The sequence below is a fragment of the Haliaeetus albicilla genome, chromosome 9, assembly GCF_947461875.1.
Source record: "Haliaeetus albicilla chromosome 9, bHalAlb1.1, whole genome shotgun sequence".
Classification (NCBI taxonomy): domain Eukaryota; kingdom Metazoa; phylum Chordata; class Aves; order Accipitriformes; family Accipitridae; genus Haliaeetus; species Haliaeetus albicilla.
Window position 1 is genome coordinate 9861351 of NC_091491.1, and position 15081 is coordinate 9876431.

General features: G+C 40.1%; 1 protein-coding gene across 7 annotated transcripts in view; it reads left to right on the forward strand.

Moving 5' to 3' along the window:
- The window catches only part of GTF2I (general transcription factor IIi), an 80464-nt gene that overhangs the window by 11339 nt on the left and 54044 nt on the right, over positions 1-15081 (forward strand). For all 7 annotated transcript variants that reach the window (XM_069791483.1, XM_069791487.1, XM_069791485.1 and 4 more), the window contains exons 2-4: positions 305-410; positions 1832-1970; positions 14606-14740. In XM_069791483.1, the coding sequence (XP_069647584.1) occupies positions 312-410; positions 1832-1970; positions 14606-14740 (373 nt within the window). In that variant the 5' untranslated portion in view covers positions 305-311. The remainder of the gene's footprint in view (positions 1-304; positions 411-1831; positions 1971-14605; positions 14741-15081) is intronic.

A 15081-nucleotide genomic window follows, 5' to 3' on the forward strand; every position in this document is an offset into this window, starting at 1 on the left:
CTAATCAATTAATATGCATCTTTCTAGGCACAAAGGGTTTGTGGTCTAGTCATGGCACAACATTTTAACTTTTGAATGTTTAGCTCCAGCTTTGGATGAAACAGCAGTAAGCATGAAAGAATAGAAGAGTGAGCACTTCCTCCTGTTAATTTACCTGTATATTTGCTTGTTTGTGTGTGGTGGGGTGTATTCTGGGGTTTTGAGTTTTGTTTTTTGTTTTCTTCCCTTGCATAAGAGAGATTTTAGTTTTCTTGCACTGTTGTGTGTATCTGAACAGGGTTTTTTTAATTATTTCATCTTATAGGAGGAAAATGGCCCAAGCTACTGCACCAGCAACATCCATCCATGATGAAGACTCCTCTGAAAGCAGAATGGTGGTTACATTCCTCATGTCAGCACTTGAGTCAATGGTTAGTAGAGAAGCAGCTGTGTCATAACTGTCTTGGCACGTGCAGGATTACACCAATATATTGCCTCCTGCTGAGGAGCAGGAAAGGTGTAATATTATATCTTTACCTTATTGTGTGCCGTTCAGCCAGCTGTAACTGTTATCTCCTTGCTTGTGGAAAATCATGCTAATGGTCTTCCTAACAGTCATCTTGTTTCTTGTTGTGGTGTGGTTGTTTCAAAAATTATTTTGTCAAATAAATAAATGGGAAATATTTCTTGATTGCTCAGGTAGAGTGTGGTTGAAAGGCAAGAGTATGTTCTAGTCTTTGTTATCTGTAATATAGAGTGAGTAAATGGTCTTGAGGTTAATGCCTTGTCCTCAGCTGCTGTACCAATTCAACAAAACTTGTTCAGAAAATACTGTTTGTTTGTTGTTTTTTTTTAAGTTGGCATATCACCTGTTTTGTAGAAGTTATTTTATCATTGTGTGGTGGGGTTTAAGGTTGGCCAGGGCTGTGAGTGGAAATGTCTGTCCTGTTTCCTTGAAGTTGAGGCACTGTCAAAGATTTGGTTCTTTAAAATTGTTGTCTTAAATGATAAGCAAGAACAAAAATTTTCTTTTGAGCAATGAAACTTTGAATGGGATGGTTATAAGATAATGGATTGCAAGCCTCTTTTCCCAATGGGTATATTTGGTTCCTAAAAGCTTTGTGTCGCTTTTTCCTCTCATGCTGCAGTAGTTGGTGTCTTTATAGGTTGCAGCAAACTTTGATCTGAGTTCCTAGGAGAAATTGACTTTTTGTGATCACTTCTTGATGGTCTCACTAATTTTCTTAGGATCTTTGCTCTCTCCTTGCGCCGCAGGCTTCCTGCCTTACTTTGCCAGAAATTTCTCCTAGCAGAACACATGTAGGTGTTCACAGGGAAGGTGCAATCCTTCTCAGGAGGAATTCACCTGAGCCTGAGCACAGCAGGCAGGACAAGGCAGACTGCAGGCAGGCAGCCTTCCTGTTTGCAACCACACCTTTCTGAACGAACATGATGAGTGATAAGTGTGCTGTGAATGAACAAAACTCCTGTACGTTCTGTTGAAAGTTGGAGTTGGAGTAAGACACTCAATATGATTATCTAACAGGGAAGTGATAATTTCACATGGATTGATGTCATAAATCATTTTAATTAAAAACAGTGCAATCTCTGAGTCTAGACAAGGCCTTAATTTCACTAATGCGTCAACAATGCTTTTAAGATTCCTGATGAAAAGCACTGCAGATGTATAAATTGTCCTTTGCTAATGGCTGATGTTATGTTACTCGCAGTACCTTCTGAAGGGTGGATGCTGGCAGCAGGACTAATAACTGTTTTACATGATACCACATACATTTCTATTAACTGTACTCTTAACTATGGTAATAAAAGCTTTTTGTTTTTCTTTTTGTAGTGTAAAGAACTTGCCAAGTCCAAGGCAGAAGTTGCCTGTGTTGCTGTATATGAAACAGATGTGTTTGTAGTTGGAACTGAGAGAGGAAGAGCCTTTGTCAATTCTAGGAAAGATTTTCAGAAGGATTTTGTTAAATACTGTAAGTTTCAATGTTGTGTTTTTGTATTTCACAAGCTGCTTAATGTGTATTGCATAATACTAAGAACTTTGGGGAGCAAAGTTCTGTATATCATGGCTATGTGCTATAATTATGCTGGCTATGGCAAAACCATCTGTTTAAGAATGTAAAAATGATCAATAACAGTGGTCTTGTTTGGAGTGTTATTCAACTGTGGCTGGAAGTGTTCATTTTTCTTAGATAATGTGACAAACTAGTACAATAAGAAGTATTAGACTGTCCACCCTCACAACACATTCTGCATTTCCACATGTATGTTAATTTTTCTTTGTATCCTTTCCTCCAAGTCTTTTTTCCACTCGTGAAGGCTGGGCAGGACATTGAACAGGTAGTGGACTACTTCTGTCAGCTCAGATGGTCCTGGTTCTTCAGATCACTATGCCTTATTGAAGCAGATACACATTTTTGACAAAATGCTATTTTTTTTGTAGCTTTATTTATATCACTGTTATTTAGTAGACAGAAATATATACCTATACCATAATGACTTAAAATTACATCTGCATTACTTTTGTACTCCTTTAAGTACATCTAGGGTGTGATTTTGTTTAATTTCATTTTTTTAGTAAAACAGTGGAACTTTTGTGTTCATAAAACACAGTCCATTGGTACAGGACAGTATTTTTAGGAGCTGGGTTTGAAAGATTCAGTGGTTCTTTGAGGAAGCATTGATATGCTCATTTAGGAAAGTGTTGTTGATGGATACTGCTTTATCAATAAAGAAATGTATGTTTACCTGCCTAGGGAAAGGGAGAGATGAAGGTCAAGAGCAGGCTGTGAGAGAAGAATCAGTCGGGGGGCGGGAGGGGTGGGGAGTTCAAAAGCAACAGCTGTAAAATGTTCTGGCTTGACTAATTAAATGCTGCTTGGAAAGCAACTGTGTTTGATCTGTAACAGAAACATTTGCTCCTAAAAATGCTTTTGCTGCTAGCTAAAATTCTCCTGGAGGTTCTGTCTTGAGGTCGTTAGTTCATGGTGGGGCTCTGGATTTTTTCCACTGTCCTACTCACTTGGACAGTGACTTTCCCTGCGCATTAAGTATATTTACTCTAAGGAAAGTCAAGACAATGTTGCATTGTAAGAGATAACTGATAGCAAAATCAAAATGCAGAATTACGACCTCACTGAGGAATCGAAGTATAGGATGAATCAATTCCTTTTTTATTTTTTACAGGGGCAGTCTTCTGATACTGGTATTTATGGAAACTCTTAGCTGAATAATGGAGGAGAGTTCAGTTTTTCACCTGATTTCTTTTTGTTGTTGTTGTTGTTGTTGTTGTCGTTCCTCAAAGGGCTTCCCAGAGGTCCTAGATACTTTGTTTTATTGCCAGTACATTGATATCATGGGCCTTGATGTCCAGGAGACTTTGTATACTGGGCACATCTATTGGTAGGGAGCCTGAAATAACTGGGATTTGGTGTTTGATCTCCCTGGCTAGATCTGTATTTCTGCTTCTGTACCATGGGAAGCACTGGCTTCTCATCCATGCTTGTGTTTGACTGTATCAGATGTGGTTTCTATAGATACGTGCGTGTGTTGAAATCTTACATTAGTTGTGATAATTCTGATCCTTTGCTTTATTCCAGTTACAAGATGCTCGTTCTTGGGCAGTGTTTTGTACTGTCAGGCCAACGAGATTAAATAATATCCACTTTGAAAACAGTGTTTTCGTTCTGCTTCTTGCAGAACATTGTGGTGTAGATCTGTGTGAATAAAGCCAACTAATGTCAGTCATTGCTTTCATGGTTTCACTAAGTGCATATCCCCCATACTTTCTGGAGTTTTGATGCTGCAGGTAGTTTTCTCCTGTTGCTGAGAAAGATGTTGCAAATTCCACAAAACTTGACTTCAGAACACCAATTATTAGGAATAATAGCATTACGTATTCCTGGCGATGCTGATTCCATCACTGCCTTTGACAACTTTGAAGTCTTGATGAAGTTTATAGTGTAATATCTTTTGATCTAAAACTTATAACTGTGGAGGCCACAGTTCCTTTCCCATTGCACCTTGTTTCTTCAGTTAAATATGAAAGCTAGCAATAGACAATGTTCGCTGCAATTTTAGTAGGTGTTTTGGAAAAGTCCAGGAAGGCCACAGATCTGTGCAGTTTTAGTAAGTTAGAGTTGGGCCCTTTTTGTTCCTTTATGATTAATAAAGGCTTCCAGGAGATTCTTACATTGCTGTTAGAATTAAATCTTTAAAAATTCAGCTGTGATGTCAGTCCCTGGAACACATGGTGCTGACAGTATTGAGAATTAGCTCTCCACTTGTATAGGTCTCTTCCTTTTTCTTTAAGTATGGAAACAAAAGTGTAGTTACTAAGCATTCCTCTGGTTATGTCTGACTCTGTTGTGACAAGCCAGCATGTGTCTCCCATCTTTACCTCCACTTTTCCCACAGCTCCTTTGTATAGTTTGAGTAAATATGAAGAGTTTTCAGAATTTGGAGGCCTCAGGCTTCAAACCCACTGCTTACTTTTAGTAACGAGTATAATTTAGTGGGCTAAATTGATGAAGTGTATGTATGAGGTTTATGAAGGAAGTAGCATGTACACTTTCTAGCAGTGTAGGACTGATAAAAATAACAGCGGTTCAGTGAAAGCAGCATTGGAGTTTGGTTTCCTGTGGGTTTCATTCATAACAACTTTCACCCACGTGGGTTCCCTAATGCCTAGCTGCAGGGGAAGGAGGAGTCCTGCGCATACCTCATGTACCTTGTTACCTTAAGAAAATGCGTTAGAAACAAATTATAGCAATGCTTTTTTTAACATTAGTATGGGTTGTGTAGTGAGTGTTGAAGAACCAGTCAACAGGCATTAATTATTTAAAGTTGTGTCAGGTAATATGTTCTTCTGAACTGTTCTTAATTAAGATGGCTAAGCCCTATGTTACAGTGAAATGGTATGTTTCAATCAAGTAGAACTGCATGTGCTTGTACACATAACATGTAACTTAGGTAACCTGTGGTGTCAGTTATTCTAAGCCTTTGTAAGTTTGTATTGTACATAAAAAGAGTATATTCTTCGAGTACCTGCTCATATTCAGAATGTGGACAAGCATGGATACTTGTGTACTGTAAGCAGTCAAGATCATACACGTCTTGCCCTACCAGTACCTCTTTGTTTTAGTTGCTCTTCCCTGCTGAAGTGTATTGTGTGGTCCTCAGTTCCTCTTGGATGGCCTCAGCAAGATGAAGTGCCTCCTTGCTCTCTGGATTGCTGTGCAATTCTGGGTTATCAGCCATCCTGAATGGGAGACTTATTCCTGGGGTGCTTCAAGAATGTTGTTCCCTTCATGTATTCATTTTTGTCATCTTGGTAGTTTCCCTTGAGGTTTGGTCGAGGTTTGGTATCAGCTCTGTGGAATTCATTCTCATTTGAATGGAGCTGCAGATGGTTTATAAAACAAACAAAAAAAACAGAAGAGGTCTCATCATCCACAGGCTGTATTTGCCTGTCAGAAGTGACCTTTCAGAAGAGCTTCGTGACTCAGAAACACCTTTTTGGTCATCTGCTCTGGACTTTGAAAGAGCTTTACCCAGCACTGTGTGTTCCATCCTATCTGCCAAGGAGCTGATTGTTCTCCAAGAATCTTGGTTGCCTCTGCTAGCATTTCCACTGGTACCGGCTGTTGCACCATCGGTATGTAGGTCACACGGAAGCATAATCCTGCTAGTTCTGTAGCTTTCTGTCAGCTCTCCCAGTCATGCTGCTTTTTTTCCTTCTTTGGTGCCAGGGCTCTGGGCTCGCTTGCCTGAGGTGGGGCCATCTTGCATCTGTAGATGGTTCATCTTGGATGATGTGTCCTTTATTTTTAGGAGCCTTTGTTTTCCTTCTGGTGGCCTCAGGTTCCCACACTGATTTTAACAGTGCATCTGGTATGGGCCAGAGTTTGTCTTCAAGTCCTGCTAGAGACTTTTGCCCAGCATCTTTCACTCTTCTTGCCTGTACCTCCATGTCCATCCAGCCACAGGTTGCAAGAACTCCTTGTAGCTTCAAGAATGCTCAGAATCCCAGTGGTTTTAGTGGGCACAGCTGTTCCTCCTGTTCATGATGAATGAATGGCACACGATGCTCCAAAGACCTTTTGGGAAAGATTGCTCAGCTTTGGCTCCTCAGTATCTTGGGTATGTGGATTACTGTTCCCTTTTGGATATTCTCCATTATCTGCAGGCAGGTAAAATGACTCTTCCCATAAAGTAGGCTACTGCGGGCCTGCTTGAAGATCTGCGGCTAGGCTTCTGTCTCATTGAATCCTGGCCTTTGAGCAAATAGAAGTATCAGGTTTTCTGGGGAATTCTTCTTCTGACATTGTGCTCCCTTATCTCTTTGACTCTGTAACTAATGTAATGCTTCAGCAGTTTAGAGGGGGGCAGGAAAAGCAAACAAAAACAGAAACCTGAAAGGCTAGATCTTACTGGTTTAAAAAACAAACTCAAAACTGGCAAGTCTCTGACTGGATTGGCAATTGTTGGACTGCTTTGGTGTACTGTAATTTCCATCTGAATACCTGAAATTGGCATTTCTGGGCTTGTAGTAGCTTGTCCCTATAGTCTAGAGAGAATTGAGCATCTCTGGCTGAAGTTATACCGTGTCTAGAGTCTTGCTGTGGTAGATGCAGGCTTCCTACTCCATAGCTGTAATTGTAGGTATGCAGTGACTGTCCTCATTTCAGGTTTTGGCTTCCACAGAAGCTGCTGTTCACTGTGCAGATGTCTGTGGGGAATGAGCTTTTTAACTTAATCTCTAAGAAAGTTTCAAATGCATAAAAAGACTTGAGCGATCCTTTGGTCTTCAAGGATGTGCAGATGGGATTCTGAGTAGTCAGTCTGTGCATCACAACTACACTAGAGAGTGTCAGTCTACTTCATCCCTAGCTGTTCATCCCCATAGTCTGGAGGATGCCTGTGTGGGATTAAAGCAAATCTGTTACTGCCTAGGCCTTGTTTTCTAGGCAGTGTCTTCCCAGCTATGGCAAGGAGGTATAACTCACTTCTGTCTTTGCTTTCTGTGTTTCCTTCAGTGGCAGAATTTTGATCTGTTTCTAGGGATTCTCCTCATGAAATCTTACTCTCGCTGTTCTCTGAATGACAGAAATAGTTTCTCCTTACGTTAAATGTTAATGTTTGAACTATGACTGCACAGGACAAACCTACTCACATGTTCTAAGAGGCTGTTTTGCAGCTCTGGCTGTGATACTGCAGCACAGCAAAAGTGCTGTCGGTGAACATAGTGCGCTCCACCTGGGACTGGGGCTGTTTGGTGGTATCACATACACCGTACTGAGATCCTGGGCACCTGGAAGGCAACCTGAACGCTCTGGATACGCTTCGATCAGAATTGATGGCTTTGCTCACTTCAAGAGATCTCATGAGCAGTGAATATGAGCTCTATGGTTGCTGCCTGCATGAGGACTTTCCTACAGAGGAATTCGGGGTGGTGGCTGGAGTCATCTCCTATGGAAAAGTGCATATGGACACTACAGCGCTAGAGTCCAACTGTTTGAAGGCAGCAGCTTCCTTTGCCTGTCGTTATCTGTCTTATGCTGTTTCTTACTGACAAGAGGTACATGCACTCCAAATTGCCTAACAGGTATTTCAAACTAGGAATATTTTGTGAAATAAAATAGTCAATACTTCTTTTGCGATTAAGGTTTAAAAAATGTTAGTATTCTCCATTGCACCACCACAGGTGCAATTAGTTCTGATATTGGCAATAATTAAAGCAATGCTAGCAACAAGGCCAGATCTACAAAGCAACTTAGGTACCTAAAAAGCTAGAGAAAATTTCTGAAAGTCTCCTTGGCGTTTAAATAGCTCATAAATCAGTATTTTTGTCTTGAACTGTGTTCCCATTGTAGGTGACAATATCCAAAAAGCATGGTGTAAAAATACATTACTTCAATATTTTTTAACTAAAGCTCAGTAAAGCGGATAGCATATTGGTGTAAATATAAATTTTAACATGCTGAAGCTCTGACTGGCATGTCTTGCTGCTTTCTTTCATTTTTCTAATGGATGAAGCTATTTATGTGTTTGATCTCGTCTGTGTATTGTCTATGCGCTTTTACTATAAGCAATGCTGAACAGACTGTGATATTGCAGGCCTGAGAGCATCATGCACAGATCTTGTGTTTAGAAGATGATAGGTGGGAGTCAAGCTATAGTAGTGGGAATATTTTTATTAACTCAGTAGCTCTGGGTTAATTTTAGACTTGTGCTTAAAAATGTCTTTGACTAAATCTGCTGAGATAGCCCCTGACACTGCAGCTTGCTAGTTAGTGTGTGTACTGTACTGCTAGTCTGGATGTAGTCCTTTTATGGTACTTTATCTGGATGCTCTGGTAATGATGTAAGTAAAGTATTAATACAGTTGGTTTGCTTCTTCCTTACTATTGTGATTACCTCTGATTATATTCTGTATATCTTGCTTGTCATGCCTGTAGTAATTCAGAAGCAGTATCTAAATGGGGTGTTTAGCTTTTCAGCTCTAAAGCGGAATGTCTCAGACTTGAAATTGAGTACAGACTGAATCCCCTGACCTGTATGGAAGCAGCCTAATACCTTTTCAGTATTACTCTAATAACAGAGGTTATTAGTGGGTCTAACTGCTATTGATTGTGTGTGTTTGTCCTTGTTATAACATCTAAACGACAATCTTCATCATCATCATCTTTGTCTCTGATTATATGCTGCGGTATTATAGTGAAAATACTATTCTGTAACTAGCTGACACCTTTTTATGTTGTTCAGAGGCTAGTCCCTTGACACTAATGCAGCTAGTTTAAAAATACCAGTTCTTTTTGATGATTATGTGCCAGTGTGGAAAACTGGTTTCCCACAGTCATTTTCTTTGGCCTTAAACTGTTCTGTGGCCAGCTGAGATTTCTGTGGCTTTTGCTGCTCCTGAAACTACAAAATATTTTGGAAGAGAAAGGAGTCATTAAATTGTAGACATAAATAGTAAATGAAAGAAAAATAGTAAGAGCCAGGTGGAGGATTAATCCTGACAAAACACTCATGGAGTTGTGAGTATGCCATCACTAATCTGTTACCTATTTTAAGTGCAAATGGGGGGCTGTGTCTGTGATTCTTGCTTTAGCTTTGGTCTTCCAGTGCACTTCAAAATGGGTACACTTTACAGAATGCGTAGCAGGAAAAAAGGATGTTGGAATAGTTGCTTTTTAAAGCTGTGACTGTCAGGATGCTTTCCTATTGCCATGCGAGAGCTGTTTTACACTTCTGTAACTCTCTACCTCTTTTTTCATGCCAGATTTCCTTCCAGCTATTTGGGAGCGGCCTCTTTACAACAACCTTTGCTGAATGCTTATTCTGTTTGCGTATCTGCTGAAACAGGCTCTTCCCAGTCACTTTTAATAGGAACTTACTCAGCTGTGGCTCTCAGTTGTGTTCATGAGTTTTCAACTCCCTTTTTGCAGCAGATGACTTGGAATTATTTGCACTTCTCCAAATTGCAAGACCAGAAGAGATAGATGGCTGCTCCTGGCAACACTGACTGTAGCCTGTCACTATTTCCCAGCCTAATTGTGCTGGCAAACATGATGTACATACTCCTATGGTGTCTGCCACTTGGGAGTTAAGACCTTGCATCTCTGCTAGTGGAAGGGATCACGTGAGCATTCCCTTGTCCATTTTACATTACGTGAGCCAGGTTGCATCATGCCTGCTCAGTGATGTGAATGCTAACCTGGCTGGCTCTGCCTGGGGTTAATTAGGGAACAGTTTCATAATCCTTTTTGCTTGGGAGAGTTGTGGGCATGGTAACTGCTGGCTTCCTCTTGTGTGTCTGCAGCTCTCTGTGCAAGATGGTCTTCTGCATTTGTGCCCAGACCTCTGTGTGACTGTAAAACCTTAGCACTGTGAGTTAGTTCTGGGGGTCCCCATCTCCCTAGGATGCTACAAAGATGTCTGGAGTGCCCTGATTGTTAAAACTTGTGGGACATCTTTATTTAATAAAAAGCATGAAGCTTCAGATGTTCCTACTGGAAAGCTAGGACACTTTGCTATATACATTGTGACTGCCTCTAGCACTCTGGGCTTCTGCTTTCCCAGTCTCTTAAAGTATTTACATCGTACTCTTTATTGGAAGCATTAGTTCATATTTTGCATCTGTTTCTGCCCCACCCCTAGTTTTTGGGGGAGTTTTTCTGTTGTGGTTGTAAGTGCTTGATAAATTAACTGAACTGTGATCATTCTTGGAGTCCCCAAGAGCTTTTTTGATTTAAGATTTAAGTTTCAAATCACTTCCTATTTTGTATTTGCAGAATGTAGCTATGAGTTAAAGCATCTACCCTTAAAGACTTGATCAGTATATTCCTAATAAATCACATGCTTAGGAATTAGTTTAAAGATAACATTCCTAGCACTCATCACACAGTTGCAAGTAATAAAAATAAAATCCAAAGCAATCATCCCCATCTTCCTTAGAGTAAGAGCTGCTCTTTTTTGCCATTTCTGTCTCCATTTGAGCTCACTTAAATGGTTCAGCTTACAGTCCCCTTCTGCCTAACCTTTTGAAATGCAAATAATGTCGTTTTTGAGCTGTCCTGTGCTCCATATTTCTCATATTAATATGTGTTCATTAGCTGAACTCTGCGTTAATAGCCTAAATCTTAATGAAAGACATGGAAATAATTCTCCTATCTTTTAGCTTTACTTTGTGGCCTGCCATACTCTTTCTTTCTACTACTGTTGTCCTTTTCTTCTTTTTTCCCCCCAACTTCCCAGACTGGTAGAAGGGCTTTACCTGAAGTGGGTGATGGCCAGCCCTGGCTAGCCATGCATTTTTGATGGTCTCCTTTGGAAGCCCTCTCTCATGGTATTAGGGGTGAATTAATCTGTTGTTCTTCAGTTTTACATTACTGGCAATTTCTCTTGTTTTACAAGTCTGTTTACCCCTTTTCCCAAGTTCTCAAAATTAAAAGAAAAATGCATTTTCAAAACTTGTTTCATACTTAGACACAAGTTATTTTTGAAGAGTTTTATAAGATCACTTTCTGCCTCCCTTCCTCAGGGGTGCTTCCTTTGCTTCCATCATCTGCCTTTCTGGCTCCATGGATGTGTCAGGAACAGAGACTCTTGCAGGTCGTGTGCCAGTCCAGATGCCTTTTCTTTCCAGCACCTTTAGCTTTAGCCATGCCCTGCCTAGCTCAGAGCTCTGTGCTATTTTTCTGTTTATTTCAGATTTGGGTAAGTGGCCTCTTTTACAGTCCTATTAGAGCTAGGTTGCTTGGCTTGATTATCAGAAACCTTTCATGTTCTGTCTCTGCCTAGCCAGTTAAGGGGTATGAAGCTAACAGCTAGTTTAAAAAAACTTGCTAAGAAGGTTCAGTCACATTTCAGTGGAGACCACACATCTCATTCTCTGAGTCGCAAACAAACAGAAAATTACTGTAGACAGGTGAACTTTTTGAAATTTCCTGGCTCCTAAATTCTGCCTCAGGTGATTTGCTTTTCTTGTGGTTTAAGTGATCCTTTGATAATCATAAAATTATTTTTCTTTAATTTGACGTTATTGCCCAATTTCCTGAAGTGTAGAACTGGATGGCCTTAAAAAGCTCACAGATTAACTGGGTGGATGCTTTATAAAACAAAGCAAAACGCTTTTAGCCACACACACATTTACTTTCCCTCTTTCATTGCTTATAGTTATTTTCAGAGAGTAATTTTCCTTAAGCACAAATGATAAAATATATGTACCTGAATGTTGGCACAAAATAGTTGTTGCCCTTAAGTTGCCTCTCAGAGTGTCTGCGCAGGGGTGACATTCATACCCGTATAATCACTTCTTTACTTTCTCTACCTGGGGGATTAAAAAATCACCTGATTAAAAACCTTCCGATGTTGTAAGATGCCTTATGTACCATGGGACTGCCAGCCCTTTTGCTAGAGGAGTGTTGAGCTCCATCAGCTTCAGATACTGAATCCTACCAGCTTTTCTCTGTTGTTTGTGTAGCATGTCATCTTCAGGTCACATTTTTGAGGAAATTTCAGTTACGTAAATTGTTTCTCTGCTAAAGCTTGATTTTTGTTTCTTATTCTTTGGTGAGATGCAGGTAGTGCTGGTTTTGTCACTCGTCTGCAGCATGACCCAGTGGGGTGTGCTCTGCTCTGCAGGAGAAATGCAGCCTGCCTCCTCCAAACAGCAGCTTTCCCCTTACCCCTGAGTCAGGTGCTTTGAAGACAGACGTGCTTTATGGCCTATTTTAGTCTGCTGCACTCAAACCATGCTTTAGTGGACCTTCAGAATAAGTGTAGTATAACACTGCTGAGCTGTAACTCTCTTCATCAATTTATAAGCATGACAGCATCTATTTAAGGCAGGAGGCTATAGCATCTGTCCACACAGAGGTCAGGGTGTAGCTATCTAATTGCTGCCATGCAACAAGAAAAAATTGCCAAATTAAAATTTGATCGTTTCAAGTATTCCTTTATTTGTTCTGTCATAAAATTTTTTGTAAGAGGGCTTTTTTTACTTTAAAGCAGCCTATTCATTTTATAAGAATGGTGACATCTGGGAGATTCCTTTTCCAGCCAAGTGGTAGGCTGGGCTGTCAAACCCAATCTGCTGCTGATCAGGACAGGTAAGAGGGAAGGGTGTTCTGAATAACCGAAATACCTGGATGGTACAAGAAGATAAGAGACACTCCACCATATGTGGACTCTCAGTGCAAAATGAGGATTGTTAGGAGTTGGGTCATTGTCATCCTTCTGAATCCGGAATTTTTGCAGAGTAACTGGACTAATCCTGCAGTATACTCCCAACTGTGCAGAATGCAATTCTTTTACCATATAACCATTCCTCACCCTTCCTGAGCCATTTACCCTGTAAATACAGCCCCCTGTCCCTCTTCCCTGCCAGGTCTTGTTGCACGTGTCCCAGGCATCCCCTCCCAAATGTAGCCTGAATCCTGCTGGGTGCTCTAGTAATTGTAGCGAGGACTTCGACAGAGCCTGTAAGGTGTGTAACCTCCAGCAAGTGGAGATGAGTCCATCAGTACTGCCAGAAGGAGGTGAATGGCTGCTAGGTTTGATCAGTTGTGCAGACCTCTTATAAATCTTACTGTGTTTGAGACTTGATCTTGTTTGTCAGACTTAATTGAAATTGGCCAAGAAATGTGGGAGAGATTAGGGAGGCAGATGCATAATGTGAGCTTCAGAAAATGGATAAAAATCCTGTAATAAAAAACTATATGGATTTCTCTTCTAGTTAAGAAGGAAAATTTCTATCTTTTTGTCTGCTTTTCATTTTAATGGGAAGTAAGCAGTGTTGGCATCTTATTTTTTGTTTTGCTTGTTATTTTTAGAAAGTGTAGGTACCCTTTTGAGAACTGGTAATAAAGGCGTTTTCAGTGAATCAGTCTCTTATGTGGAAAAAACCCACCCAAAAAGCGACATTGCAGGTAGCTATAAATGAAACTGATGTCTCTTATCCCCGAGTCTGCAGGCAAACCTTATAAGCTGTCATTAGTTAAGCACCTGTGTTGTGGAATATTACTATATACCTATATTCGCATTATTTTTTTATTATGTGTCATATTGCAGAGAAAGCAAAGGTTTCAGGCCTGAAGAGCTGGAGAGCTTTATGTTGCATGGAGGTGGGTTTCCAGGGCACAAAGCAGATGTGTGATCTGTAGAGGAGGAGATTCTCTTTTAAATGAAGATACAAGTTTTTAAGATTATAAATGTGTTTTTACTAAAAGCATTGCTGCTTCAGCTCATTTCACAACCCATTTGTAATCAGTTGTTCAGACTGATGTTTGTTTTCTTGTATTAGCGAAGAATTATGATGCCAGCAGTACTGGTAATGTAAATCACAGTGTTTCAGGCTTACCACTGTGCTTGCTCATGGTGAAATCATGACACAACTTCAGTACTTCTCTTGCACATAGGAACACAGATCTCCCTTGCATTATCTTTCATATGCAGAATATCTCTGATGTTTTCCCCTATTTTTGCTGGATGATTCTGAGTAAATCTTTGCAAGGACTGAACAATAAGAAAGGAAGGCTGCCACCTCAAACAGTCACTTCTGTTTGCTTCTTAATATTGGAGTGTTGTTATTACCTCACTCCTTTTGCAATGACTTTTGCTCAGAGTCTAGAACAAGGTGTAGGGCTGAAATCTTCTGTTCTGCATGATGATGCCTTGTTTGCAACTCCTCCTATTCGTTGACAAGAGATGTGTACTTAAAATGTCTTTTGAAAGATACAGGAGCTGTTGTGGCAGAAGTCAAATCCCTTCCATAAAAAGTGTCCTGAGATTAATAGTGTTTTCTACCTCTTCATGGGGAAAAAAAAAAAAAAAAAGCCTGCTTGGATGTGTCTCTTAATTCATCATTCTTACACCTCTGAGGTGATAAGGAAGATATATTATTTTTGGTGTAAATTTAAATTTACTCATTGCTTACGTACATAGATAAGTGCATTTGCTTCTATGGCAAATAAGTTCTTATGATTTTCTGGCAGGAATCCTTCCTTCTTGAGTGTCTGTAGCCTAACTGGAGGGACTAGGTACTGGGAGTTTTAATAACTTACTATTTTATTTTTGTCTTATTTTTATAACTAATTGCCAGGTGTTACAGAAGAGGAGAGGGCTGCAGAACTGCAGAAAACAAAAAGTATACCACCTGTAAACAGACTGACAGTGGATATTGTGGAACTGGAAGCTCTCAGAAAGTCTGTGGAGGACTTTTTCTGCTTTTGCTATGGTGGGTGCTTTGAAGTCTTCTAAATAGCTGTTCTGGATTTCTATATTTTTATTCCAGTTGGGAGGGAAGTACTGCATGATCTTAGCCTTCCAACTATACTGCTGTTAAGGTGGTGAGTTTAACTTTTAGTAGCTGATTCTAAAACATATGCATATATTGGATAGTTTTCTTCTTGATGTGTTTTGTGGGATATGGTTTGACATTATTGCACAGCACAGCCCATTTAGTTTTCTTTCAAGAAAGCTGCTGTATCTCAGTGGGTTCCAGTGCACATTAATGTGAGCACTACTTGGTTTCCTGTAGAGATTTGCATCTGCACCTTACTTTTGCTCCAATCCTCT